General features: G+C 36.0%; 1 protein-coding gene across 14 annotated transcripts in view; it reads right to left on the reverse strand.

Moving 5' to 3' along the window:
- ABLIM1 (actin binding LIM protein 1) overlaps positions 1-27,876 on the reverse strand; it is a 181,373-nt gene that overhangs the window by 85,561 nt on the left and 67,936 nt on the right. For 13 of the 14 annotated variants that reach the window (XM_087872927.1, XM_087872926.1, XM_087872925.1 and 10 more), the window contains exon 2: positions 11,246-11,380. In XM_087872927.1, coding sequence (XP_087729053.1) covers positions 11,246-11,380 — 135 coding nt within the window. Of the gene's footprint in view, positions 1-11,245; positions 11,381-21,170; positions 21,307-27,876 lie in introns of those variants that run through there. The other variant, XM_087872917.1, reaches the window with a different exon arrangement.

Genomic DNA, 27,876 nt, shown 5'->3' on the forward strand with positions numbered 1-27,876 from the left:
ATCAGAAAATATTGTAAAATATTGAGACTTTAAAAATGAAATCATCACTATCAAATATAAGTAAATAATGTACTTGTGACATGAAAAAAAACTAATCCCATAAAATAACATATTAGACAAAAGATAGAACAGTTATTTAAGAGAACAATGTAGCAGCTTCCTTACCTTCCCGGGAAGATTTTTTACATTCCTATATATTCCATCTCCTGAATCTAATTATGGCCCTCCAATGCAGCAATGCAGTAAATCAGATAATGCATAGCCTTATAAAATTATTGTTCTATTGTTTTCATAAATTCTCCTATAACACGATTGAGTCATGGTGGTGCCAGACAGTCTGCCCACAGAATAATTTATTTAACAGGAAATCACAGTATTGGATATAGAAAGGTAAGCTTCTTCTGATAAATACACCAATAGAGAACTACTTGTGTATGTACATATATACACCTCTATATGGACACGTATAAAGAGTACTGAATTGATTTAATGCTTGCTGGAAGCTGTCTTCACACAATTTCCAATATAAAAAGCAGCTGAGTTAAAGATCATTTCATACCAATGTTTTTAACTATAGATGAGAAAGCTAAAATACTACCCTTAATTCTGATCTGCAGTCTTTTTAGTTTTGCTCATAAACACAAAATAATTTAACTGAGAACAAAATCTGAAAAGGAAAATGAAGTGTCCATTGATTTTAATGGATCTCCCCAAACTAAATATGGTGATAAATTAGTGGTCCCCACCTGCAAACTATTTGTGCTTAGATATAAGTAACTTTTATAAACAGAATAAAATTGTTAGTTGACTCAGCAAGTGGTGCAGCCTCCAGGTCCATTTTACAGCTGGACACCATACATAACTGAGTGAATGTCAGTGACAAGTTTAAAATGCTATATAACAAGGAGGTCTTCCCATAAAGAATAAACTGCACTTGTGGGCTTTATAAATGACCTATTCCATATTATTCTCTCATATCTATATCTATATACATATACATACAAGATAGATAGATAGATAGATAGATAGATAGATAGATAGATAGATAGATACACATACATAAACTGTGTGTGTTTGTGTATGTGCGCGTGAACGCTCTCTCTCTCTCGCTTGCATTTTTACTTGGGCCATTGTACAGAGTCACAATGGTGCCAAGCACCTGAAAAAGTTGCCAACATTTTTTATTTTAAAACAGCCACAAAAAGTAGGACAGTATTAGCAAACATTGCAAAACGTCTATTAACCTAACAACCTACCAAGTGTGAAGTTAAGCCTATATACAGTGAATTATCATGAAGTGGTAAGCTAAGTTTGTTTATCCTGCTAAATATAAAGTTTTTTGAAATCCAGGTTCAATGCTTGTAGACTTTATGGACACACAAATATAGTTTTCTTAATGGAAATACTGAAATGCTGCTTTCTTCCAAAATATTTTCTTCAATTCCCCTACCTAGCATAAAGCCGTCTGGGGATGGAGAATAGTAACACACTTTCCCCTCTAATCAAAGTTTTATTAGTCTTCCTCATAAATATAAAATGTGCTAGGTTTAGCTTTTTCATATAGTATTAGAATAAAATGTACATTTTTTTTCTTACAAAATAAATTGCTGCTGATCATGGCTGTTCCCCACACTAAACAGAGTTTAATATTCCTCTATTCTTGACTATTCTTGAATTCTTGAGTATTCTTAATATAGTCAATTTTATCTCATACTTTCTACTTTCTATACATGTTGTTCATTTTATTTTGAAGGCATCAGTAAAAATGTGAGTTACTACTTGGATTAGTATCAGTCACAGTCAACAGCTTATTGTCATTTGAAGTTAAAATAAAAAAGTATCACTTAAATTATGATAGTTATCCTCACTTTGCTGAATCTGGAAAAACTGTGGATTCCCTCTAGGAGAAGAAAATAGGGGAATTTTTTTAAAAAAATTTCTCATAAGGTACTAGGTTATAATGCCTTTCTAAAAGGAAGAACTTTTTTGTTCAGTCTATTCATTTGCAAAAAATTAATAATATGAACCTCTAAATACTACAATGTATAGCTGTAAGATATAACAGCCCCACCCTACTTTAGATAGTGTCTTGGGTTCATTTACATTCCATTCCTCACCAAAGGCAATAATTACACAATGCAGCATTTAATCTTGATAATGGTCTCTGCTCTGCTGTTGTAGTGTTATTTGCAATTATAGACTCCTGGACTATTTTTATTTCATGGAAATGGGTATTTACTCTAGCAGCTTGAAGCAGTTGAATGTATTGGAGATTCTCTATTGATGAAAACATGCATTGCTTTTTTAAATTAATTGAATGAAATCTGCAGAAGTAGCGAGTTTTACCCTCTTCACAGACATTGAAAGGATTATATTCATCCTTAGAAATCTGCCAACTGCTCATCTTGAACAAAGATACTAAGGTAATCTCAGTGGAAAAAAGCAAGGCACAGCTACACTTCCAGTTTGAACTCTCAAAACATTGTCTTTTGGTTTATCATCCAAATACCCATATTCCTCTGATTCATATAAAAGAATCACCTGTTCTGCAAATGGGGTGTGTGGGGCGTAGAGAAATAGTTCAATTTTGCAATTTTCTCAGCTTGGACACTTTCATATCTCATATTCTTATATCTCTTCAGTGACCTGTAACATAACTTTTCATTTTATGCAAGTGGTTTAAAAGAATGTGTTTTCCCTTATTACTTCCAGAATATACTATTGATTCTTTTGTTATTATCCATTTTCAGCCATCTTGAAAGCCAGGATGTGTGTATTTAAAAAATAAAGTTGATAATTTTGGACTGGAATATTTTAATTATGATAACCATTTTAGAAGGTGCTATTACCCAATTAGTAGAAGCAGAACATAAATGTACAATATACACATCTCTTGAAAAATTCTTTTCTTCTGTCATGCATTGGTACATGCATTCACCAATGTATATATTTGAGTGAATGATAGTTGAAAACTGAAGATAAAATACAATTTATTGTGCTTTCTCAGAGCAATCTCCACTTTTTTTATTATAAGAATTTTTGTGCCCTACTTACACTTCAAAGAGTTGCTATCAAATGTGTACAAAAGCTAGATTTTATAAGCAATTCTACACAGATCAGTGAATGCATGAAAATTTTCTCAGATAAAGTTAAGCCATTATTGTTGTTTGTTTATGTAACATCAAACAATACTCTTTGGTACTCAAAATATATGTGTATATAACCTCAAACAAAAACCCACGCACTTTCCTTCAATACATTTTAGTTGACCAAAGAATAACTGAGATGCTTCACATTTTAGTATGAAGAGTTCATTTCCTGGGTAGTGATATTTATAGCTGACTGGGACTTTATCAGCCTTCAGCGAGTCCTAGAAATACTCAAAGCTTCTGTGTTCTTATACGACTAGAACACAAAGCAAAAGTATAAAAATTATTTTTAAAAGGTACAAAGGGAGTAAAGATTGTACACTGTTGCAAAAAAACTTAAAAGGTAAAAATTCCTACATAGGAACTTACACTACAGCTATATCTTAAGTAATTATTATAGCGTATATTTCAAATATGATCTTAAGTAAGAAGAAAGGGTTTAAGGCTTAGCAAAAATAATTTTCCAAAAAATTTAAATCTTATCTTTTTTTATGAAAATTGTTTCACATTTCTAATCTTTAAAATTAAAATTGTTAAGGATATATATATATATCTTTAAAATTAAAATTGTTAAGGATATATATATATATATATATATATATATATATATATATATATATATATAGCAATTGCATTTATGATGCTTAAACTGAGCATCATAAAAAAATCAAGTTTGAAATTTGAGATATTTGTTTAATATGTTTTAAATTGTTTTTAAATTTTATATTGTATGTGTTTTATCTTTGGCTGTTCACCGTCCTGAGTCCTTCGGGAGTAGGACAGTATATAAATCCAAATAAACCTAAACCTAAACCTAATATAAACTGAAACAATGAGAGACAAACGGCTAATCAACAGTCTTACACCTACAAGGTTACCCAGTGAAATCTAAATATCTCTTTGGCTTCCTCTAAAATTCATCTTCAGTTAATTCAGCCCCTTGGTAAAGTAATCTCTCTTTTTGTTACCAATCTACTGTATTAAAGACGCAAGTAAGAAAGGGAGAGGCAAGAGGCTGAAAAAAAAAAGAATATAAGGTTGGGGATGGTGATGGACATTTCACCAAATTTCCCCAACATAAGGATTGAAATCTAGATTTTCAAAACAAAAAAAGAATTACTATAGAGTGAAGCCCAACATACCCCTCGGGGAGCTTTCAGTTACTTTTTTTTTTTATTCACCTCATGCTGATATTTTTTTGGAACACCAGAGAGCAGAATATTTTCAGACGTCAGCAGATTTTAATAACAAAAGTGGTTTTTTATCAGCCACAGTAGGTGAGGTGGTTGAAGAAAAGCAGTGGGCGCATTTTCCACAAAATCAAAGATAGTAGAAGAAGGTGAAATTATGATTCATTCAATGTCACATCCACAGATCCAAAATTAGCAAATGAATCCATGGTAGCAATATTACACAACACATTCAACCTAATCAAATACACTAAGATTGAAATACTCAAAATAATGGATGTCATCACCTCTGCCTCATCACCTACTTTCAGACTGATGAACAAATATATCAACAAATCAAAGGATCATCCATGGGTTCACCTCTCTCAGGATTCACAGCAATGCAGCATCTAGAAACTATGGAACTCACACGCATACAACCAAATGTATGCATTTGATATGGAGATAAAACCTTTGTTGTAATAAAAAAGGAACAGGTAGCAAAAACAAACAAAACAATCAACATCATCTTCAAAGGAATAAAATTCATAAGGAAAGAAGAAACAACAATACACAACCCTTCCTAGATAGCCTAATCAGTCAAGGAAATGGTGGCAAATTAGAATTAAAAGACTATCAAAAATCTACCTGCACTAAGTGCTCCTCTTTCAAAGTAACACCCAACCTTCCACAAGAAAATCTGTGTAAGAACATTATTAGAGGAGCGCAAACACACTGCAGAAACCATGGGGACCAGAAAAAGGAAACAGACAGCCCATGCAACATCTTTCAATAAAATAGATACCCTCACAATTTTATCAAAAAGTTCCTGACTGCTAAACCCAGTCCATCACAACCAAGCTATAAAAATGATAACACTGCCATCATCAAAAATATCTCGGAAACAACCAACTATTATAACCACACCACATCATCATAGCACACAAACCAACTAAATCCTTCCACAACATCTGAAATAAACTAAAAAACTAAAGTAGCCCAGGAAGGACCACACCAACACTCACAGGGCAAATTACTGCATCTAAACAGACAGGAAAGCCCATTCCTTTCTAGCACAGAAGATGCTACCTACTCAAGTGACAAAACTTCTGCAAACCTTCAACCAGATTCAGAGAGCACAAAGGAGTCCACAGTTCAACCCTGACCTACTTAATAGACAATTCAAATATTATGATCATGCGAATATGAAATAGGATTTTTGTATAAAAATTTCAGGGCAGTACTGCATCAGAAGGAGGATCAGGGCATACTTTGGGCATTTATTTATTACATTTCTAAACTGCTATAATCAAACAGCTTTCTATATTACTTTTCACACCATAAAGGAATGTATGGTATGAATTCATAGGATTAGCTACTGATTTGTTAGTAGTTATAATCCTAAACATAATGCTCAGAAACTATCGGTTACTAATAAGAAAAATGGATTTTTATATAATGAGATTATGGATAAGGATTTAATTCATTTACTAGTCCAAATAAAAACTGCAGTCCTACAATGTGATGTCTTTCACACATCCAGCAAACTGGCCAGTTTAAGTGTCCAGTTACCTGTTAATGGTGAACCAATTCCTTAAGTTCATATGCAATTCTAGTAAATGGATCTCAATCACACAATAATGTCATTTTATAATATTCAGAAGAGCTGAATCTGATGAAATTTAATATGGCAAATATACATTTATGTAATTGTGGTGCACAATACAGAGACACCTGTCTTTCTCTTTATCCTTGGAGAGGTTATTCACTCTTACCCATGTGACTCTGATTTGGCAACTCACTGGAAATGATTAATATATTACCAGCCTTTAAATATCTTTATCTACAACAATACCCCAAAGTTAACCTGAAAGTGGAAAGAACATGTCTTCTATTAAACTGCATCAGAGGTGCTCACTTTCTGCCAGGCAGAAATGAAATTTTATGGGATGAAATACAACTGGAGAGAGAATATAAGCCGGCTGATCAGTTCTCAAAGAGCATGTCGTCATTATTTTCGCATCAAGGGAAAATCCAATAAAGATTGATTCATTTAAACTATTTGATAATTGGATGATTATAAAGCAAGGGAAAGCAACTACCTAACCCTGGTTCTCTCCCATTCAACAAGTAAACTTGCATTAGCAAGTGAAACCGTCCTGAGTTATTTACCACTACCACAGTTTGCTCTTTTATTTAAAATGCAAACAATAGATAAGGAAGGATATCTTCTATTTTATGTTTCTTGGGTAAATTCTATTGAAAACAGTGGAAAGCAGTTAGGGAAAATATTTGGTTTGTAATACTTAACTTGAAATGATCAAGTTACATATTTTACACACATTTATGTTCTATAATAAGGAACATAATCATAATAAGGAACATAATAAGGAACATAAGGGACATGGTGGCTCACTGGCTAGGACACTGAGCTTGTCAATCGAAAGGTCAGCAGTTCAGCGGTTCGAATCCCTAGTGCCATGTAACGGAGTGAGCTCCATTACTTGTCGCAGCTTCTGCCAACCTAGCAGTTCGAAAGCACGTAAAAAATGCAAGTAGAAAAATAGGGACCACTTTTGGTGGGAAGGTAACAGCATTCTGTGCGCCTTTGGCGTTTAGTCATGCCGGCCACATGACCATGGAGATGTCTTCGGACAGTGCTGGCTTTTCAGTTTTGAAACGGAGATGAGCCCCGCTCCCTAGAGTCGGAAACGACTAACACATATGTGTGAGGGGAACCTTTATCTTGTTTATGTTCCTTAGTTACACCGCATGCCACATAAAAAAACAGTGATAGGTGGGTTTGTGGGGGATATTATTCAGTTAAGCAGTTTATTTTCTGCATAGTCAATCAATGTCTGCATGGTAATTTCACAGGAATTTCAAATGAAATGACTGAGACATCCACTAAAAAGAGAACACTGTTCTTATAATCACCATAAGAGATATATAAAAATTTGTGCATTATAATTAAAGCAGCTGCTTTTTCCAATATTTCTGGCATCTAGTATTTAAGATCTGGTAGAACTCTATACTGTACATTAGGCTTAAAAATAGACAGCCAATATTTATAATGAATAGATGTAAAAAGAAAATAACATGAAGCTTTATTTGCATTTTGCACAAAGGGAAGAAAAGCAAAACAAAGACTTTTCTTAAACAAGTTATTTTTTAGTTGGGAAAAATTGATAGCACTCTTTGAGGAACTAAAGAAATATTCCTAAGGCTACCTATCACCTTGTGGAATGACAAATTAAAAGGGTTATTCTAATAAGAGAACTAATGCTAATGAAGCTGAGGGGGTAAGATATTTGAATCTTAATTAATGCACAGCATATAAAGCAGTGGAAGAAATAAACATATATTCTGTTACAAATTTGGACATATTAAATCTATATAATGCTAAAACTTTCATATCTGTTTGTAAGTTTTAGTTGGGCTAAAGGCTGCATCATAGGGTAACAATTTTTGAACCAAGGTACTTCAGATGGAATAATTTACAGAATGCATTCCTACTCTGTGATCCATTACTCTCAGGACATTGAAATTTGGAAAACCTATGGCCATGCTTCCATAGTCAGCCACATGATTTTCATTTCTAAGACTCCCTAGCAGCTTTGCACAAGGAAAATCTGGGAAGCTGGGAGAAAGTCAGAAGTCCTAGGCTGGCGGATAGGTAAGTAGTTGCTGCAGAGTGCAGAGATAGTGATGGGTGCATGGAGTTGCAGGGGAGTTGCTGAGTCCATTGGAGACAATGTCCAGGGGTATGTGACAAGCACTGTATGGATTACACCAGGATGTGTGAGAGATATTTCATGGATTTATGAATTTATGTGGAAATGTGAGAGTTGTGCAAGGGTGTGAAGGAAGTGCAGTGAGGGTCAGGGAGGGTGAGGGAGTGGTAGGTAAATATTTCTAAAAAGATAACCCAATAGGTCATAGATTATCTAAATTCCTTCATAAATAGCAATAGCATTTAAACTTATGTACTATTTTACAGCCCTCATTAGATTGTTTACAGAATCAGCATTTTGCCCCTACAAACCTGGGTCCTCATTTTACTGACCTCAGAAGGATGGAAGGCTGAATCAACCTTGAGCCGGTCAGAATCAAACTTATGGCAGTCGGTAGAATTAGCCTACAATACTGTATTCTAACCACTGTACCACTACGCTATGGGCAAACATATATTTGATCTTATAGCAAAATAATGTGTAAAAATGCATATATGTCTGTTTTATTACAGTACTAACATTCTGGTAGAAGTGAGATACAAGTTTAATAAATTAATCCTTAAGCATAAGAAAATAGCGATATCTCAGACTGCTGGAAATAACTTCTGGATTTCCTTCTTCAACTGCATCCTTGGTGTTTATTCTTGGTTCACAATAATCTTAGCTTTCTATGACATCCAAATTGAGGACAGAAAAGCTTAATTATTTTAAGCATAGTTTGTTCCATGTTCAAATTAGAAATTCAGGGTGCCCCAAGATACTTTGAAGTCTCAGATAAAGAACAAGTTGACTTTTCTCCATTCCATATACAGAAACTAACTGGAATAGATGAGCCAAGTGGCCATAAATGCTAAGTCTTGTACTTCATATGATTATAGAGCTGGAATCAATGATTACTCTGGATGGATATGAAGATGTCATTTTTAACCATTGGTCCCATCTATTCAAAAGCTAGATGAACACCTTAGTCATAAGTAATAAAATGGGAAAAGAAAAGAAAGTTTGCTTAAATAGACCCTTGTTCCAAAATACGAAATTTGTAAAGGGAAGCATATTTTCTGAAGAATTAAGCAAGGTAAAAGGTTCAAAGACTGAGGATGAGGTAGAGACTTTTTTCACCTCACTAATACCATAATTTTATTTATTTATTTATTTATTTATTTTATTTTTATATGCCGCCCTTCTCCGGAGACTCAGGGCGGCTTACAATGAGTTAAGCAATAGCCTTCATACTTTTGTATATTTTATACAAAGTCAGCTTATTGCCCCCACAAACCGGGTCCTCATTTTACCCACCTTAGAAAGGATGGAAGGCTGAGTCGACCTTGAGCCTGGTGAGAATTGAACTCGCAGTAATTGCAGGCAGCTGGATGTTAAATGCTGCCTTAGTAGGAGGTATTAGCCTCCTACGCCACTCAGGCTCCTGGAACTCAAGCTCATGTCATACAACTTCCATGACATAAGTGAATGTGTTGTGAAAGAGCTAAATTTCTCCAAGGTGGGGTGTTCCTGGAATAAAAGGGCTTATTTTGAAAAACATATTGCAAAGGACGTATTATAAACTGAGATCAACAAAAGTAAAGCCAAGGGTGTTGATTTGAAGATCCTCTAACTGAATTTCTTGCTGCACCCAAAAGCATTTATTAGCAGAGTTGTTTCACAACAACAAAGAAGTCCAGTCTCTGGTAAACCTGATAATCTTTCCTGAAAGCAGATGGAGCATCAGATGGCAGATTAACAGCCAACCCCAATCAGCAGAAAGAGTAGTTATACATATATTAGCACACAACTGAATATGCAATACCTTATATACTGCATTGACATGTGCTCTTTGCCAGTCTTTGAATTAACTATTTTTCAAAAGGAGGCAAAATTGGATAAATTTGCTTCTTCTATCTATTAGTTACATTTTCAGACATACAACAAGGGTGTGAATGTGGTTGGGGGCTTATTAAAGCTATTTTTGAAAAAGATGTTTTATAACATGGAGGGAGCACATACAAACCAGCTACATTCAAACTACAACTTTTCCAATTGCCAGCCTGGAAAATATGCTTTATGCTTAAATATGTTTTAATGGTCCAAGCAAACTCCCACACACTATAAAACCATTTTTGAAGGCTTGGATAACCCTTATATTTGTTAACCAGTTAATGCAAACTCTAAAATTTAAAAAGTGGAAATATTTGAAAACTGCTGAAATTAACATTTGTATTAATATTAGTATTATTATAACATATACAGTATATGGCTGCCCAATCAATACCATATGACTATGAGTGGCCATTCATTCACTAATAAATACATATATACATATCAAATACATATATACGTATCAAAAACACAAATATAAGGAATATTTTTATTTGTACACTAGTAGATAACCTGGCGTTGCCCGGGTATTTATTTATCGCAATCCTGTATTAGACAGGAAGAGCAACTTCACCCTGAGCCCTGATTTTGGCGAGAATTAAATTAGTTGAAAATGTTTTCTCTATGTCCCTAGAAGTGTCAAGTAAACTGATAGCACCTTGTTGTTTTAGTAGCTGATCCATGATTATTTGGTATGCTTTTTTCTGATCTTGATATAGAAGTGGCTTCTTTTCCGCTATATATGCACTAAACTGTTCTACGCTGTAGTTCTTTTTTCGTATGTAATCTGCGTGAAGTATGTTATGTTGGTCTCGTAGTGGTTCAGGACGAGTTGCAGTAATGTTTTATTGATCATGGCCACATACTTGTCCTCAGGAATAATCAAAACCTTGTTGAAAATGTCCTGGATTTAATCTTGGATTTCCCCCTTACCAGAGGAAGCCCCCTTGTGGAGTACTGTGAAGCCGTTACCATGGCAACTCCTGTTGCCAACTCCCAGCCATTACCTCCTCCTACTGTGCTGTACAGTAGAAGCCCAAGGGCTGTTAGGGGTGTCTTACTCCCACAGTATTTGTTTACAGGGAGTAAGTCATCTGTGTATCAAGTTTGTTTGAAAGTGCTTGAGGCATTCCAGAGTTATGCTGGAACACAGACAGCCATTTATATATAGATAGATTTAAGTAATACTCATTCTCTATATCTTCCTTCATGGGTCTAAACCCAATCACAGTTCCATAATAGGAATTCAGCCAATCTCTTTGGAGTAAAAAAAATACAAACAATATGATTGCCCGAGAGTGATAAAACATAATTACAGTACCTTTGCAGGTAAAGCATTTGATGTGAAAATGCTTGGCCTGGACTCGAAGTACTTCTCCTTTACACTGCTCCCCACATTTGTGGCAATGGATGACAGGCTTCTCTGTGGGATGATGAGGCTCCTGAGGATGGGCCACTGGAAAAACAAAATTTGTATATTACATGTACACATTTTTCTACTTCTCATAAAAGATTACCAAAAGAAGACATGTTTTAAAAAACAACAAATATTCTATAATGTTTATTGGACAGCTATAGAAACCATATTGTATGATATTCCAAAGTCATTCCCTCATACCAGACCAGACCATAACATCCTATCAATTGGGTTTGAAAAATTACATTTTCTGTGACATTAAACCAAACTGTACATAAATTTCAATCTAATTTTAAAAGCCTCTGCATGAGATTACTTCAGAACTAGGCGAAAAGAGGGAGAGGGAGGCATAGCTAGAAAGGGCTGCCAATAACTGTTGTCTGTAGTACAACTCTGCTTCTGGCTTCTACAGTGCCCGTTCAGAGAGCAGCCACAAAAAGCTCATGTTTTATGCTTTAGTACAGGCTTGTCCAACCCAGGGCCCATATGCAATCCTGGACAGCTGGTAATGTGGCCCCACAAGATCGTAAAGTTTTAACGTTATTATGTGATTTATATACATTAACTGTATTATTTATTTTATAAACAATAAATAAACAATTGTTCTTCACTCAAGGCAACCCCGGCCAAAAGGTTGGACACTATCCTCTAGCACATCCTAGTACCGTGATGGCGAACTTATGACCCGCATGCCACAGGTGGCACGTGGAGCCATATTGTTGGCCACATGAGCGTTGCCCTAGCTCAGCTCCAGCTTACATGTGCGCACCAGCCAGATGATTTTGAGGCCTTCTGGGCCCACTGGAAGTCGGCAAATGGGCCATTTCTAGCCTCCAGAAGGTCTCAGCGGGGTGGGGAAGGCCGTTTTCACCGTCTCGGGGAGAGCAAAAAACAGGCCTTCAGCCCCACAGGAAGTTGGCAAACGGGCCATTTTGGGCCTCCGGAGGGTCTCTGGGGGGATGGGTAAGGCCGTTTTCGCCCTCCTCAGGCTCCAAGAAAGCCCCTGAAGCCTGGGAGGGAAAAACAGGCCTACTGGGCCCACTGTGCTATCGCGTGCCAAAAGCGGGGGAAGTGCGTGGGGGGTCCTGTGTGCATGCGTGGCGGGGCAGGACACATTGAATTAGGGGTGTGGGCATATGTGCATGCTACCCCCCACACTCCCCCCGCTTTTGACACACGACACCAAAAAGGTTAGCCATCACTGTCCTAGTATCTTCCAAGTCTTTAGCAGAGAAATCACATTATGTTGACCAAGGCATTATAAATAGTTCTTAAGAGTATTATAATTCTGAATCTTCATAAAACACTTTGCTATGAGAGTGTTTAAATTGCTCCTTTTACTTCAATGGATAAATAATTTCAAATACTAGAAAAATTAAAATATGTTTCCACAAGAGATAGTTTCAAAAGGAACAAGTCAAGATTTTTTGTTCAGCAATAACCATGACAAAAACTTTGGATTTATCAGCAATGTCCACTGGAAGGAATCATGGAAAACAACTTAAATGTCCTATGAAATCTGCTTTTTTTTTTTTTTTTTTTTTGCCAATTTACAGGAATTCTAGAAAATTCTAATTCAGTATGCCTGTGAATAATGAATGGTTCTATTTTTTAAAGGAAGTTCATGTTTATGGAATCTGCTTTAAAGCACTTTATACAGAACAAGAAAAAAAATAATGCTTTATTTTTTTAAACAAATGACTAGAACCTAATTGCTAGGAATACAAAATGATTTCCCTCTTTTCATCTTCCAACTAGTAGTTTTTAGATTCTATTTACAGCCCTCTGTTATTTAATCCAAGCACTGAAGACTCAAAGGAATGCCTACTAATATTTTAATTAGATAATTATTTCTAAAAAAAGACTTTGGTGTAACATAGCCTTCAAGGAGCTGTCCTATCTCTAAGTAAAAAAGTTCTATTTCTGAAACTTAAGGACTGGGTTATTGGCTTCCCCCCAAAATATGATAACTAGTATCAGTGGTGACACATTATTTATACAGTACAAAAGAGTAAATGGGTGTATAAAAGGACAAGCCCAAGCTATTAAAAAATAATTTTATTCACTTAGAATCCATTAACATGAAAACTCCAATGTGTAGAACTTGCAGCACAAGTGCCTGATATCAGTTGCTTAGATTCTGCTATAATGTTGATGTCCTTTAGTAACATATTTTTGGAATTATTCCTACCATGCTGTAACAGTCTAAGGATTACAATTGCACAAGTATGACTCTAATCATAAATAAAACATGAGTTCTGAAGCATTAAAGGAAGCAGGGTGTACTGTATGACCCCAGAATGTAGGTAGTAGCTTCATCTTCAAAAGATGCTCATTAAAATCAGCCAGGGCCAGGTTGCCTTATCACAACCACAGTTACAAATGACGTCAGGTGCTAACACTGTAAAGAGGAAATTCTGGTTTTCTGCTGATAATCTCAATGAACTCAGTAACCATATACAAAGTTCATAACAGGTACCTATACCTGCAAAGGTAGCATGTGTGGTGCTTCGAGCCACAGACTTATTCCTTTTCATATAAAAAATACCCAAACCAGGAAAGGTATTTTATTTATTTATTCTCTGCCTTTCATTCCAGAGCTCAGGGCAGCATTCATAGCACTATCTTGTCCTATTTTAATCCACAACTTCCATGGCTAAGATATCCCTGTTCTCCATCCAACCTTATAAGAAATCCCCAACAATAGTGGTATAAAACTACTGCAAAGTAATAACAAAACATATACAAAACCATGCGTCTTTCATGACCCTCAAAAATCTGCTCATAAATTGGCCACTTTTCCCTCAGGAAAGGACTGGCCCTATTATTTCACTTGATCTCTCTCACTTTTCCAATATAACTGCAAAGGTGGATAAATAGTAGATAATACATTACTTAGCTATAAGAATGGGAAAGTTATGCTAGACTAGACCAATGAAATTAAATGGCCACATTTCTAGAAACCATTATGTGAATAAACAAACAGCATATTTTCCTTCTGTATCATCCTATTAGAAAATATTAACATCTCCCATTTCTTCTCCTCCTTCTTCTCCTTCTCCTCCTCCTCCATCTCCATCAATAAAATAATTCAGATCAGTCAGACTCAGAATTAACCTTAACTTTCCCACCTGAATAAACAGTACAAAAAAGAATATTTACTCCACTGATACTTGGTTACCGCGTCAACAGTGATTTGGCTTCTTTCAGCGCCACTTCATATACTGCAAAAGGTCAACAAAAATGCATTTCTGTGTAAGAATTTACCCTGTTGTACACAATACTACAACGCAATATGCTATCCAAGAAATGTGCTCAATTTCATCTCCATAATGTCTCAGCCAGTATGATAGATGGAGTTGGAATGAAAATTGAAGGGGACCAGACTGGGAAAAGTTGTATAAAGTGTGACCATTCCTTATAGTGTGTGCATACACTGCTGCATATATAATGTTTGAGTTTGAGTTTGAGTTTATTTAGATTTATATACCGCCCTTCTCTCAAAGGATTCAGGGCGGTGAACAGCCAAAGATAAAACAGATACAATATAAAATTTAAAAAACAATAGTGCACTCTCATGCTTTGATTTATACCATAATTGTACAATCTGCAGAAACAAGGTTATACATGTTCCCAAAGGCTTAGACGTGACTTTACAAACCTTTCAGCTATTATTGGGCTGTATTATAATTTTTCAATGTAATGCAGAAAGGAATTTATTAAATATGAAATAAAGGAGGCGTGGAGATGATTTCTTATCAATCACAACCACTGCTATTTCTACTTAAAACATCTTAACCACAATGTGGTCTTTTTCATTCTTTCTATTTTTTACTTAAAAGTGTTTCAGTATGTAATTAAAATCTTTAGATATATATAGAATATATTTTTCCAATAGCTGGAGGACTTAAGTTGAACATTGTCTTTGTTGTCCTACTAAGTGTGCTCTGCTATCCTTGGCTGCCATTCACTCTCTGTTGTAACTAGCTCTTAGATTTTTTTTTTTTAATTCTTCAAGCATATCAAGTGTACCATAGGTCATATTGACCTCTGACTCAATTTAAACAGTCAAATGTGCCAGGTAAGCAGTTTGTGCTTACTGTATCTGGATGAAACAGATTTCACTTTGGTAGGAATGCAAATAATCTATTGTGAATGAGGCATTCTGAAATGATATCAAAAAGAAACATCAGCTGCGTGAGCCAAAAATATCTGATATCCTCAACTGACGTTATGCCTTTTATTAGGCCAACTGGATACAGAGAAAATGATTGCAGCAACTTTTAAAGTTCTCATGATTTTATTAGGCAAGGGCTAGGCATAATAAAGAAGGATTGGAAGAAAATATAACCGGTGACCAGTCACCAAGGGCTGTGTGAGTGCCTCTGGGGGCAGGTTAAGCAGTCTGGTCTACAACCTGAGCCTTTCCACTATTTTCTTTAATAATTTGCTGGTAAAAATCAAAGTCATGTGGGAATAAGTACTCATAGAATCATAGGACTGGAAGGGACCTTGGGGGTCTTTTAGTCCAACCCCCCAATTGGACTAGAGGAGGCAGGAGTCCTTATACCATCTTGGACAAATGGTTGTCCAATCTTTTCTTGAAAACCTCCAGTGATAAAGCACTCACGACTCCAAAATGCAAGCTATTCCATTAATTGTTCTCACTATGAGGAAATTCATCCTTATTTCCAGGTTGAATCTCCCTCTGATGAGCTCCCCTCCATTGCTTCTTGTCCTGTGATCCTTGACTTACAACCATAATTGGGACTGGAATTTTGGTGATTGAGCAAAGCAATCATTAAACAAGACATCACTTGACTGTTTCGCTCAACAACCACAAACCCAGCACTCCTGCCTGAAGTCAACAAGAGATCTTATGAAATAAGCAAAGGCAGTACCAGAAAGTACCAGGGTGCCTCAGTGAATGTTGGAGGAGACCCTGAGAGGCTCTGCTCAGGAGCTGAAAATCCTGTTGAAATTCAAGCAGGATTTTCAGCCCCTGAACAGAAAGACACTGGTGTGTGTCCTATGCTGAGCTTCTCCCACCCACATGAAGCACCCCACAGTCCTTCTTTTACTATACTGCCTGAGTGGAGATTTCTTGCTTGGATTTGGGGTTCCTCTCGTCTCTGGAAGCTGGTTGAAAGAGCTGCCTGCTGAAAGAGTTCAGCTCTCCTTCATGCACTGACTGGAACTCCTTCAGCAACATGCAGGAACGGAGCTTTTATCTACATCCAGTCAAGGACGTTCAGCAGGCAACTCTTTCAGCTATCACCCAGAGATGAGCTGGAGTCCACTTGGTATGCAGCAACAGCTTGAAACAATCAGCTTTTGGAGGAAACTGGCATAAAGGATTGCAAATGGCGATGACATGATTGAGGGACACTTCTCAACTGGATGTGTCAACAGGTTACCAAGCACCCAGATCATGTGACCGTGGGAGTGATGGTACAGTATTTTGTGATGGCTGTTGTAATTCCATACCATCATCATTAAATGAATTGTTTTAAGTCAAGAACTACCTGTACCTCTGTGAACAGATAAAACATCTCTAACATATTACTTTTGAAAGCCTTAGCTGCAACCATTAATCTTTCACCAAGGTAAAGCCATATTAGAGGAAGCAACTAGAGCAAGCAAAACATCTCTGCATAAGATCCTTAATGACATTCTTCATTCCCAATTGATTTATCTTGATTTCTATAAGCAATATCTTGAAAGAATCACAAGTTCTGAGGAGGAAGAAATTAACAGGGAAACCAGAAAACTTCTGACTGTGAAGAGACTGCAACTTTCATTTCAGACATTTTGAACTGCATGTTCAAATGGAGAAGAGATGAGGATAAAAAAAATGATATAATTTTAAGCAATCCATCAGCAAGTCAGACTACCATATCAACATCTAGTTCTTTTTGTGCACTTGATTTAAGATAGTGACAATGGTTAAAATTATAACCTTTTCTTTGGTAACTACTTACACATGGTGATGAATCATTTGCAATTGATCTCCAACTTGCTTTGTTTTACAAATTAGTTTATAATAATTAAAGCAGTTAATTATAATAATTAAAGCTCAGATACAGAAAAGTTAATGTGACCAGGATTCACACACACGCACCCTATCTAGAGTGAAAAGTGACTTAGGGAGAGTCAATAAGTCATTTGTATCAGAAAAATAAACACATATTTGAGTTTTGCATGTCCATAAATCTAATTAATACACAGATACAGCAACCAACTCTTTACATTTGGGACTACAACTTTCATAATTCTTCATATTGCCAAAGCTAATGGTACTTATATTTCCAAACATGTGGCAGGTATCAGGTTTTCTACTTTGTTCTAATACTTGTTCACTTTACACTAACATTCAAACATTTACTGAACATTTTTACTAAGCATCAACCATATATAACAGTCAAGTTTATTTTTCATTCCCCTCCCTTTAAAGATTAAGTTGATATTATCTAATGCTGCTGAATTCTTCTTTAAGACAATCTCTATATTCCTTTGTATCATACAAATCAGTGTCACTATTCTAACTAATACAAATGTTTGTATTTGATTGAAGTGTTGAACAAATAATTTGGTAAAGTCTATAATAGGCCAGAATCCAATAATGCCCCAAGAGGGGGAAAAGTCTGAGTCAGTGTCTCAATACTTAAAGGGTTGCCACAAAGAAGAGGGAGTCAAGCTATTCTCCAAAGCACCTGAGGGCAGGACAAGAAGCAATGCCCCTAACTTTGATCCTGTGGTATTTGTTATGGGGATGGGGATTAGCATTTTAAGGAAGCTCATCTTTCCTTGCTTTTCTTCTCTCTGTTATTATTTAGGTGTGATAAACCTCTGAAGAATACCAGCTTTCAAGAACATAGTCTAAATATTCCACAAATACAAAAAAGTCTTAAATTCAGATGTGGAAAGGTTTAAAAAAAATGGATGTGAAAGAAACACTCTGCCATGTCTTCTTTTTGAATCTATTGTTCATTTGTGTGATATTCTTTTTCTGAAGTTATCTTTTGAAAATGTACTTGAATTTAGTATGTCACCTCATTATTTACTATGTGTCTTAAATTGTTCTATAATTGAGGAAGAACTAGAACCAGTTATAAATATAATCTTACTTTATTCACAGTAAATATTCTTTCAACAGTATTATCTGCAGTGGAGAAATTGTTTGAGAGAAGAGAAATTCTGCTAAAGACATCTACAAAAATATTTAATCATTTCCTGAATTCTATACTGATGCATATTTTCAAAATGCTTAGTATATATGCATTAATACACATTACAGGTGCTAATTTGTGCAGTCAGGGAAATACTAGAGGCCTTGTTTGGAAATAACACATTAATTCCTAACAGGACATTGTTAAATTGCGTGTTATGTTTTCAGTGCCAGAAGCAAATGCAAGAATAGCAGTATTAGGTATGGGCCAATGAACAAAGAAAAAGAAGAAAAGCCAGGGCAACTTGGGTAATTTAATCTTAGAAGTCGACTGCATAAAATTATGTAATGATTGTTCTTCTTCACAATTCCAGTTGGGGTATAAGATACCACCATAAAAGTTGAAGCTAATTAAATTCATTTATTATACAAATGAAGAAATGTTCTCTACAAAATGCCACAGCACTGGTGACATTATGAAACAACAAACACAAGCTTCAACATATTATGAAACAGGGTCTACTTATAAATCATGGTAACATTTGCAAGATGGATACCCTTCTAAGAAACAAAATTGCTACAGAATTTAGAATTAAGGTTCACATGTGTATAACATTGGCTAGCTTTTTTAGTAAAGCAATCTCAAGTTATTATGACAATTTAATATTTTCCCGTCAACCAGAGAACTCAGACTGTTGACTTCCACTAAACAAGTGATGTTAATATAGAACTACCATTTGAGGGAATTGTTGTGGTCCGCCAACAGCGGAGTCGGACAGTGAGGAGGCTGGGGAGGAACATGGGCCAGTCCATGAATGTACTGTGTTACACGAAGTTTCTAATTCTAATTGATGGGTGGATATTCAAAACACAGATAGAAATAGATGAGTACACATAATCCGATTCTGTTTTTCATTGCCTCTCCTTATATGTAAGGAAAAAAATATCCTTGGATACATCTGGAAAGGAGAGTTTAGAAAAATACATTTGGAACATCAACATACTTTTCAATGAATAAGATTCATGTGAGAAGAAATGAAACAATGGTGTCAGATACACATATATAGTATATTTGATTTCCATTTCACTATGTCAAGGCACTTGGTATTTATTTTATTAAAATGAAACTTGCAGTTTTATCACTGCCCACTTAATTTACATAATTAATTCTTCCAGAATGTTCAGAAGGAATGGAGTTCCTTTCGGTATCAGAAGCAAAAACGTAAAAAGCAATCTACTCTTTAAATGAAGTTCTAATATGCAATATTAGGATGTGTGTGCTGAATTCTGCAGAGATTATACCTAAGTGATTTTCCACGGCAGTATAGCCTTTGTGTGGGACAGAATGTCAGTGGGTGTAGTCTATGGTTCAAGTGTGGTATCTGCAGCTGGAAAAAGCAACTATGGAACATTCAATACTAAAGCCATTTCTAATCATCACTAATTCTTGGCAGTAAGATGAATGTTTCAGCTGCCCTCTTATTTTTCTGATATTAACAAGACTCAAATACCTTACCTCACAGTAAGAACATACGTTTTGCATACAACTGTTTTCTAGATTCACTCCTGCCACCTATTTTCCATCTAGGAACGTTTTTGGGAGAAGTGTTCTGGCCTAAATTTAGAAGTGCCAAAGGGAGTTTTGTAGAAAAGAGTGAGCAAAGACTTTTAGACCGACTATCAGTCAAAATCCCTTACAGCCAAACTTAAATGTTTCCTTAGAACGTTACTTCTTGGTGAAGTTGAATAACTAGTTATTCAGGGGAAAAAACCTTCTTCATTGAGAAGGAACCTTTCTTGACACAATCACAAACTAGACTAAACTAAAGTTGCCAACATTTTAGTGGAAGAATTCCAGTACTTCTAAAGCAGGCCTGACAAACTGGAATTCTGCAACATTTCCCTCAATAAAAATTCTATGCAGATATATCTCCACTTTATTTCTAATTTTTGCATCAGAACTGCAAAATTAAATTAAATTATTTCACATTGTATGTTATGTTCAAAAATTACACTTGTTGTTTTGTTAATTTAGAATTATATCAAACGCTTCTTTTAGGAGCTCAAACAGCAAACACAAAGTTCTTCCATTTTCCCGTGCAACAACAACCTTTTAAAGCAGGTTATCATTTCTGGAAACAGACAATATTTTTTTTCTAAAATGGGGAAGTGAATTTTTCTTCTATAAATCTACAGACAAATCTAGAAGTCACTAAATTAAAAGAATTTGTTCAGACTAGCATCATCTATTTCAATAGCAGTTCAACATGCAAAAGAACTCTTGAACTGTACTTCATTAGACAGTGAACCCTAAGTGTGTTTAAAATTATTCTCCCCCACTGCTTTTCTAGTAATATTTCAAATTAGGACACTTTTAAGATAGGCAACTTCTGAACTGAAACTGTATTGCATTTCAACCATTCTTAAGGTCTTCCCTAAACAGATTCCTCACTTTCACAGTAACCTTGGGAGCAGACCTCAGGAGTAGCACTTTTAATTCAAAAAACAATTGCCCGGAAGATATCTTTTAATCACACTACAGATCAAAAACAAATAAGGAATAGACAAAAAGTCACAATGGAAAACAAATCTGAGTCCCCCCCCCTTATTTTCCCAAGGTCTTCCAGTCTAAACCTGCAAAGTACATATGAATCAAATTACCTTTTTCTTTTACCATGACAGAAAAAAAGGTCAGCAGCAGCAACGAAAAGGCAGAAGTTCAACGGAAATGTTTTTCAAACATGGACATACAAACATACATACATATGTATGCACACGTTCCTTCTTTTCCAGCAGCAATGAACAAAATAAATGCCCAGAAGGCTGGCTGTTCCACAGAGCTATGTATTATTTCTCCCACCAGATCTGATGTAATCAAAATGCTTGGTGTCGTCTTTCTCTTTTTTAACTCTCACCACTTTGCTTTTCCCTTCTGTGTCTCTTTTATTTGTTCTAACAACACTTCATTCCCAGAGCGTGAACTCTGCTCCCTCTGAACGGGAGGGAAAGAACCCAGCAACAGCCACTGAGTAAGGAAGGAGAAATTTCACCATCTCTAATCTTTTACCTTCTGTCAAGTTGCAAAAGAGCTGATAAGTTAGGACTCCCTCAAGTGACAGATTTCAGAAATGTCATGGGAACTGCTTCTAGGGACAACAGGGACAGGAGAGATTTATATTAGAGTGAGCAGGCACTCTGTTTTTATTGATCTCTCCTGCAGTCAAACTAATAGAGAAGAAAATCTGTCATAAATACACAAGGCATGTCAAGAATCTTTTGTACCTTTTTTGCTTTCATCAAATACAAAACAGAAAAAAATACAAAAGGTTATGCAAATAGAATATAACTAAAACAAAACAAAAAAAAAGTATACAGGCATACTCATGGATACATATATGAAAATAAAAGTTCTATATAAGCATTTCAATTAATGTTAGCATCTTTCACTATAATCTTTCACATCTAATGCATGTCAATAAGTGATTGTTTGGTAAATTATTAAAAACCTCAAGTCTGTAGATCACTGAGTAGTTGAGGCTGTATATTAATCCTCCTGATGCTGAAGAGTACAGTTCCAAGTAAGGTACAAACAATCTTCTTTGTCCAAATACCGTACTGTATCAATTTCAATACAATGGGAATATAGTTCAAGATAGTCTTCTTAAAGCATCTGTATCTTTGTTCATTGCTTTAAGAATGGTTAATTTAAGGAAAGCAACTCTGGTGATAAAGGGCTTCCAAAGAATGTACGGGGAACTCTCATGGTATTCACAGCATTTTCCCCAAAAGCTTGAATTCTGGCACTACATCATCTGGTAAGTGATCATAGCCATTTGTTTGATAGAGGGACAGATGGCTGGTATATTTCAGAAAGCTGAGAATGTACAATCATTGTTAAATTTTATTTGCTGCAAATATTTTCAAGATTGTTGTATTTCTTTTAAAAAAAAATACTACTAGGTATGACAAAGATAAAACCATCTGGACTTTCTTCTTTCTTTAGTCATCTAATTATGCAATTGACAAAGATGAGTCAGGAGGGAAACACGCATAAAAAAATGTTGGTATTATTTCTTAACCAGTAGTTCAGCTTCTACAGTCACTCATGGTTAAGTAGCAGAATCACAGCCCCAAAGACTGACATTCCAATTCTTGTGGCTGATTAAATTACTAAAAATAGTTCTAGGGCCTCACAGCATGATAATAGGTTGAACTGTTGTGCACATAGAATACTGACCTGCCTTAGATATAGCAATAAACAACAGCTAATTTATTATTTATTCTATTTAAAGTATTTATATGCTGCCCACCCATAAATATAAATAAAACAAAGTACATTGGAAAAATGAATCCTGGAATACTATTAAAGTAATGTTATAAAACAAGAATCATTCAAAATATTAAAGCAATTAAAATTAAGATAATTAAAAGCCATCAATAGACAAATAAATTTTGAGTCCCATCTTAGCTTATAATAAGGAAGAAGCTTGCTTTAATTCTGATATCTTGTTCCATAACATTGCTTCAAATAAAGAGAAAACTGGATGTGGTGGAATGTAAATGCAATGGGACCGTGAAAAGGTGCCCTTTGGTGATATAACAATGTGAAATAGACTATACAACTGCAATTTACCTGATCCTAAGCTAAGATACTGCATATCAATATTTACACTTTGATATTAAATGTAACAGACAATCAACAGAGCTAATCCAGAATAAGAATAATCCATACAGTGATTTTTCAGAAGGCGTCAGTTATCTTATTACCTTGCTACTTGTATCTTCAGGAGCCACCACTGAAGAGGGCATGATAATAATCCAACTGAAGTACTTGTGTAGGAATCACTGAAGCTAGGACCTTCTCGTCCAAAAGAAGGGCACAGCTGGTTTGTTAGCTGAAGCCGATAAAGGTTCCCTTTATACCCAACTTTCTACCATCAATGCTGCATCCTGGACCCCCAAAGTGCAAAAGCTTCGGGCTAGCCATCCTTTTCTTATCTCTTTAGCAATGGTTTTAGATTTTTGCTTTCAATTTAAATTGAAAGGTTTAATGTTGAACCCCATTAATTGTGGGTTAATCTTAACTATGATTAGGTATCTTATATAAAGTTAGATCATATTAACTAACTGCAGTTTTCTTAGTTCAATTATAGCACTAAACATTCAATGATTCTTAATTGAAATAAAGGCTTCTAATTTGTGCTAAGCATTCTATAAGGAATACATAATAAATAGCCATAGTTTACTATTACATACAAATAGGGCCACTGTTATTTGCCATTTGTATTCTGAGATATGAAAGAGGTCTATTACTTGGTTGTTAACATACTTTCCAAAATTACCATTGTATTCCCTTCTATATCCCACCTCCTATTCTTGTACATTAAAAAAACCAGCCTTGATTGCAATGTTCTTATTTGAAATGTTTCCCTCAGTAGAAATTATTTCCATTCCAAAAGTTTCTGACGTGTAACAGCAACTGCTGGAGACTGGGACATTAGGTCATCAAATGGCCATGTCCCTTTTTCACATGTGATCAGGATTAACACTGTTGTGTTTCATCTCATTTTCCTGTTTAAGCCATTCTCTATAACAGCCAACTGGAGAGATGAGCAAATGAAACTGTACTATCCACCTAACATGCAAATGAAAAAAGATTTATTAGATTTGTGACATTAAGTTTCAAGAAAGAATCCCTTAGTACAGGGGTGTCAAACTTGATTTCATTGAGGGCCACATCAGAATTGTGTTTGACCTCGGGGGACCAGAGTGGGCATGGCTAGGGTGGGCGTGGCCAGCTTGACGTAACTCGGGTTGATGACCCCTGTGGTGGCTCAAGTGCTCTCCCAGCAAAAACGGGCTCCCAAGCTCTGTTTTCGGCTGAAAGGCCTCCTGCAACCCTCTGCCAGTGAAAACGGAGCTCGGGAGGGCCGCACGTAGCCCTCTTGAGATCTGTTTTCACTAGCAAAGGCCCCGCGGGCTGGTTCTTCACTGTTTCCAGGGCAGCCCCGTGGGCCAAATCTAAGCACCTGTGGGCGGATCCGGGGCCTGGGCCTTGAGTTTGACATCCCTGCCTTAGTACATGATAAAAGCACTGCAGAATGATAGCTTAAATAAAACTGATGGAAAAAGTCCAAAATTAGATGTATGTGTGCATGGAAAATCCAGTTGCAGGGGACCTGAGCTGTACTGCCAGGGTACAGTATCTTTTTCTCTAATACCAATGCATGTGATCCCTAAGCCATTTTTAAGAATAGTAGAGACAAGACTCCTTCCATATTTGTGTTTTACAAAAGAAGAGAAAGTCAGGATCTGCCAATGGATATTCTTAATTGTCCAGGTTGTCCCAAAGGTGCTTTTCCAAAAGCAACTTGACTTTCTTGGTTTTTTCCTTGAAAATGTTTAGTTTTTCGTACAAGAAGCTTCTTCAGTTGTGACTGAATAGTGGAGAATATAAGGATTTATATTCTTGTCAGGATCTGCTGAATTCCATTAATTATGACTTCTATTTATGAGCATTCCAATATTTTGTATATAGAACTTTTTCTGTTTGGATATAGCGGCTTTTGATTCATTTGTAAGGAGAAGCATATTGTGATTTTTGTAAGGAACATCAGTGCCCAATTAAAACATGAATGCTTATATATCTTTAATTTTATGATCTATTTCAGAAAAAGAACAACTTTAACTGGAGCTTAACAGTTGGTATTTTTACAGACTTGCTAAGGTATATTTGTTCTTATCAATACAGAAGTGGTTTTACTAGAATGCTTTCTTTTTCTAGAATGTTTTCCAGCTGCCCTTTCTGCCCTGCAAACCCTGGTGGTCAAGTTGGCCTATCCAAGGACTGATGAGACCCAAACTTGCTTAGCTCCTGAGCTTCTACTGAACCCTACATCAATCATCTCTAGCACTGTTTCTCAACTTTAAACTGATTCACAGAATTCTGGCTGGAGAATTCAGAGAACGGCGTCCACCAAGATTAAAATTGAGAAACTCTGGTTTACAGCATTCCCAAGTGAATTGTTCCATTTCCTATTTAGTTCCATTTCCCATGGTTTCATTTCCTATTTAGACAACTAGTGAAATACCTTGTCTACAAGTATAATATGGCAATGATGTAAAAAAAGCTGAAGTACATCCTTATTCCTTTTGCTGTCTGTTGTCACATCAATTCTAAGTAGATTCAGTTTCAAATGTATTTTAAGAGAGGTGGGGGAAGGTTGAAACAGATTGTAGAATTAATTATGGGCCATTGACTTTTTGAAAGAAGCAAGAAAAAGACATGCAACTAATCTATACACTGTTAGACAGATGATTTGTCTTTGAACTGGAAGTCTGAGATGATTAAGGAGACTGGCTGAAATACTGGCAGTTTATAAGTTTAATCATCGAAAAAGGAAATCTGACATACTGAGTAACATGCTACACTTAGCAGTGATATGTTTAATTTGACCTCACTCTAATCACAGAGGAAGTATTTACTTCTGGTCATCTTCTCTTCAGAGAATGGGAGTCTTCTTGTAACTATTACTGTAAAACTTTGGCCCACCAACAGTCTCATAATAGTTGCTGAACTATATGGTGAAGTATATTCTTTCAATGATGGAAGTACATAAAAAATAGGGGGGGGGGAATCAATATTGTCCACATTTTAAAAAATGTTTTCAGTACATTGATGGTAGCATGGTCTGTTGGCGCATATATAAATTTCAGGACAGTCCATGTATTGCAGAATTGAGTCTACATTTAGGTTCACTATATATTACATCATCATAAAAGACTACTTCTTTGCATTGTGGTTCACAGCTCAAACTTGCCAAAATGATGAAATAAAAGGGCTGTCATTGAAAGACAATGGATATTATTTTCTTTGTTTCAGAGATAGTTTGTATGTCTTACAACTAGTTTGAAGAAGATAGCAAATCCATTTATCTATCATACACTTACTCATAAGTACATTATTTGAACCTTTATTGCATTTGCTTTTTTCCCCACAGAAGACAAACTCCAGGGTAGTTACTTTATGAGAGCTGATAATATCAGAGATATTATCAGAAGAGCTCTGAGCTCTGAGCTCTGGAGCTAAGAATTGCATCCATAGCTGAGCCTGAGTTGAGAAAAACTGAAGGAACATCACCAGGGAGGCAGACCTTCAGAAGTTTCAACTCAGCACATAGAGCTAGAGCATAGAACAACCCAGCCTGACAACTCCATTTCTACACTATGGAGAATGCCTACTGATCAAACTAAAATACGCACCTTTTACTTTTGGGCTGTGTATTTAAAACCAGGCTCTTTCAAATCTTGCATCTTTACGAATGCTATGTGCTACTGGGATGACAGACCTGGAGGCTTTCTTGAACTGTCATGTCTTCCACGTCATGGAGGCTGATCCCCAAGCTGGGAAAGATGGCAGATCAAAGAGGAAGGTACTCAAAGAATTGACAGGCTTTAAGGAGATTGTATAATGCAGTTAAGAGAAAGACTCCCACCGTATCTTAGAACGCCCTAACTCACAGGTATCAAACTCACGGTGTCACATTGCTGTATTGTGACATTTCATGGTTTTTCCTTTCGTGGAGGTGGGGTGGATACGTGTGACGCATCCGGCCTGCAGGCCGCCAGTTTGACAACTGCCCTAAGTGATAACAGTGCAGCTGTACTCCATGCAATTATTCTTTCTGCACTATCAACTGTAACTTCTGCCGCCGATAGCCTCCCACCGACCAGTACACTCCCACAGAGAGGGACTCCTCAGGGTGCCGTCGGCCAGGCAATGTCGGCTGGCGACCCCCAGGGGGAGGGCCTTCTCTGTGGCAGCTCCCGTCCTCTGGAATGATTTGCCCCCGGAGATAAGAAGGATATCGGATCTCCGGGTCTTTCGCCGTGCCCTGAAAACTCTTCTTTTCCAGCAAGCAGGGCTGGCGTGAACCTCGCCCCCTTTTTTAGTTTTTAATTGTTTTTAATTGTTTAGTTTTAATCTGTTAATGGGTTTTAATTTGCATTGTTTTAATTCGGGCCAAAGTATATAATTCTTTTAATTAATTTTAAATTTTGTATTGTTATGTATTTTAGTTCTGGCTGTGCACCGCCCTGAGTCCACTAGGAGAAGGGCAGTATATAAATTGAATAAATAAATAAATAAATAAATAAATAAATAAATAAATAAATAAATAAATAAATAAATAAATAAATAAATAAACTTAACTTGCACATTGGAAAGTTGCACATTGTGGCTGGGGATAGATTTCTAAGCAATGTGTAACCCACAGCAAGCCTGTAATGTTATTTTATACATGGATTTAGCATTCCTTATGAAGAGTGCTAAACCTGTGTTTAAAAATAGCCCACCTAACCTGCTGCT

The sequence above is a fragment of the Pantherophis guttatus genome, chromosome 6, assembly GCF_059756535.1.
Source record: "Pantherophis guttatus breed Tessera chromosome 6, ASM5975653v1, whole genome shotgun sequence".
NCBI lineage: Eukaryota > Metazoa > Chordata > Lepidosauria > Squamata > Colubridae > Pantherophis > Pantherophis guttatus.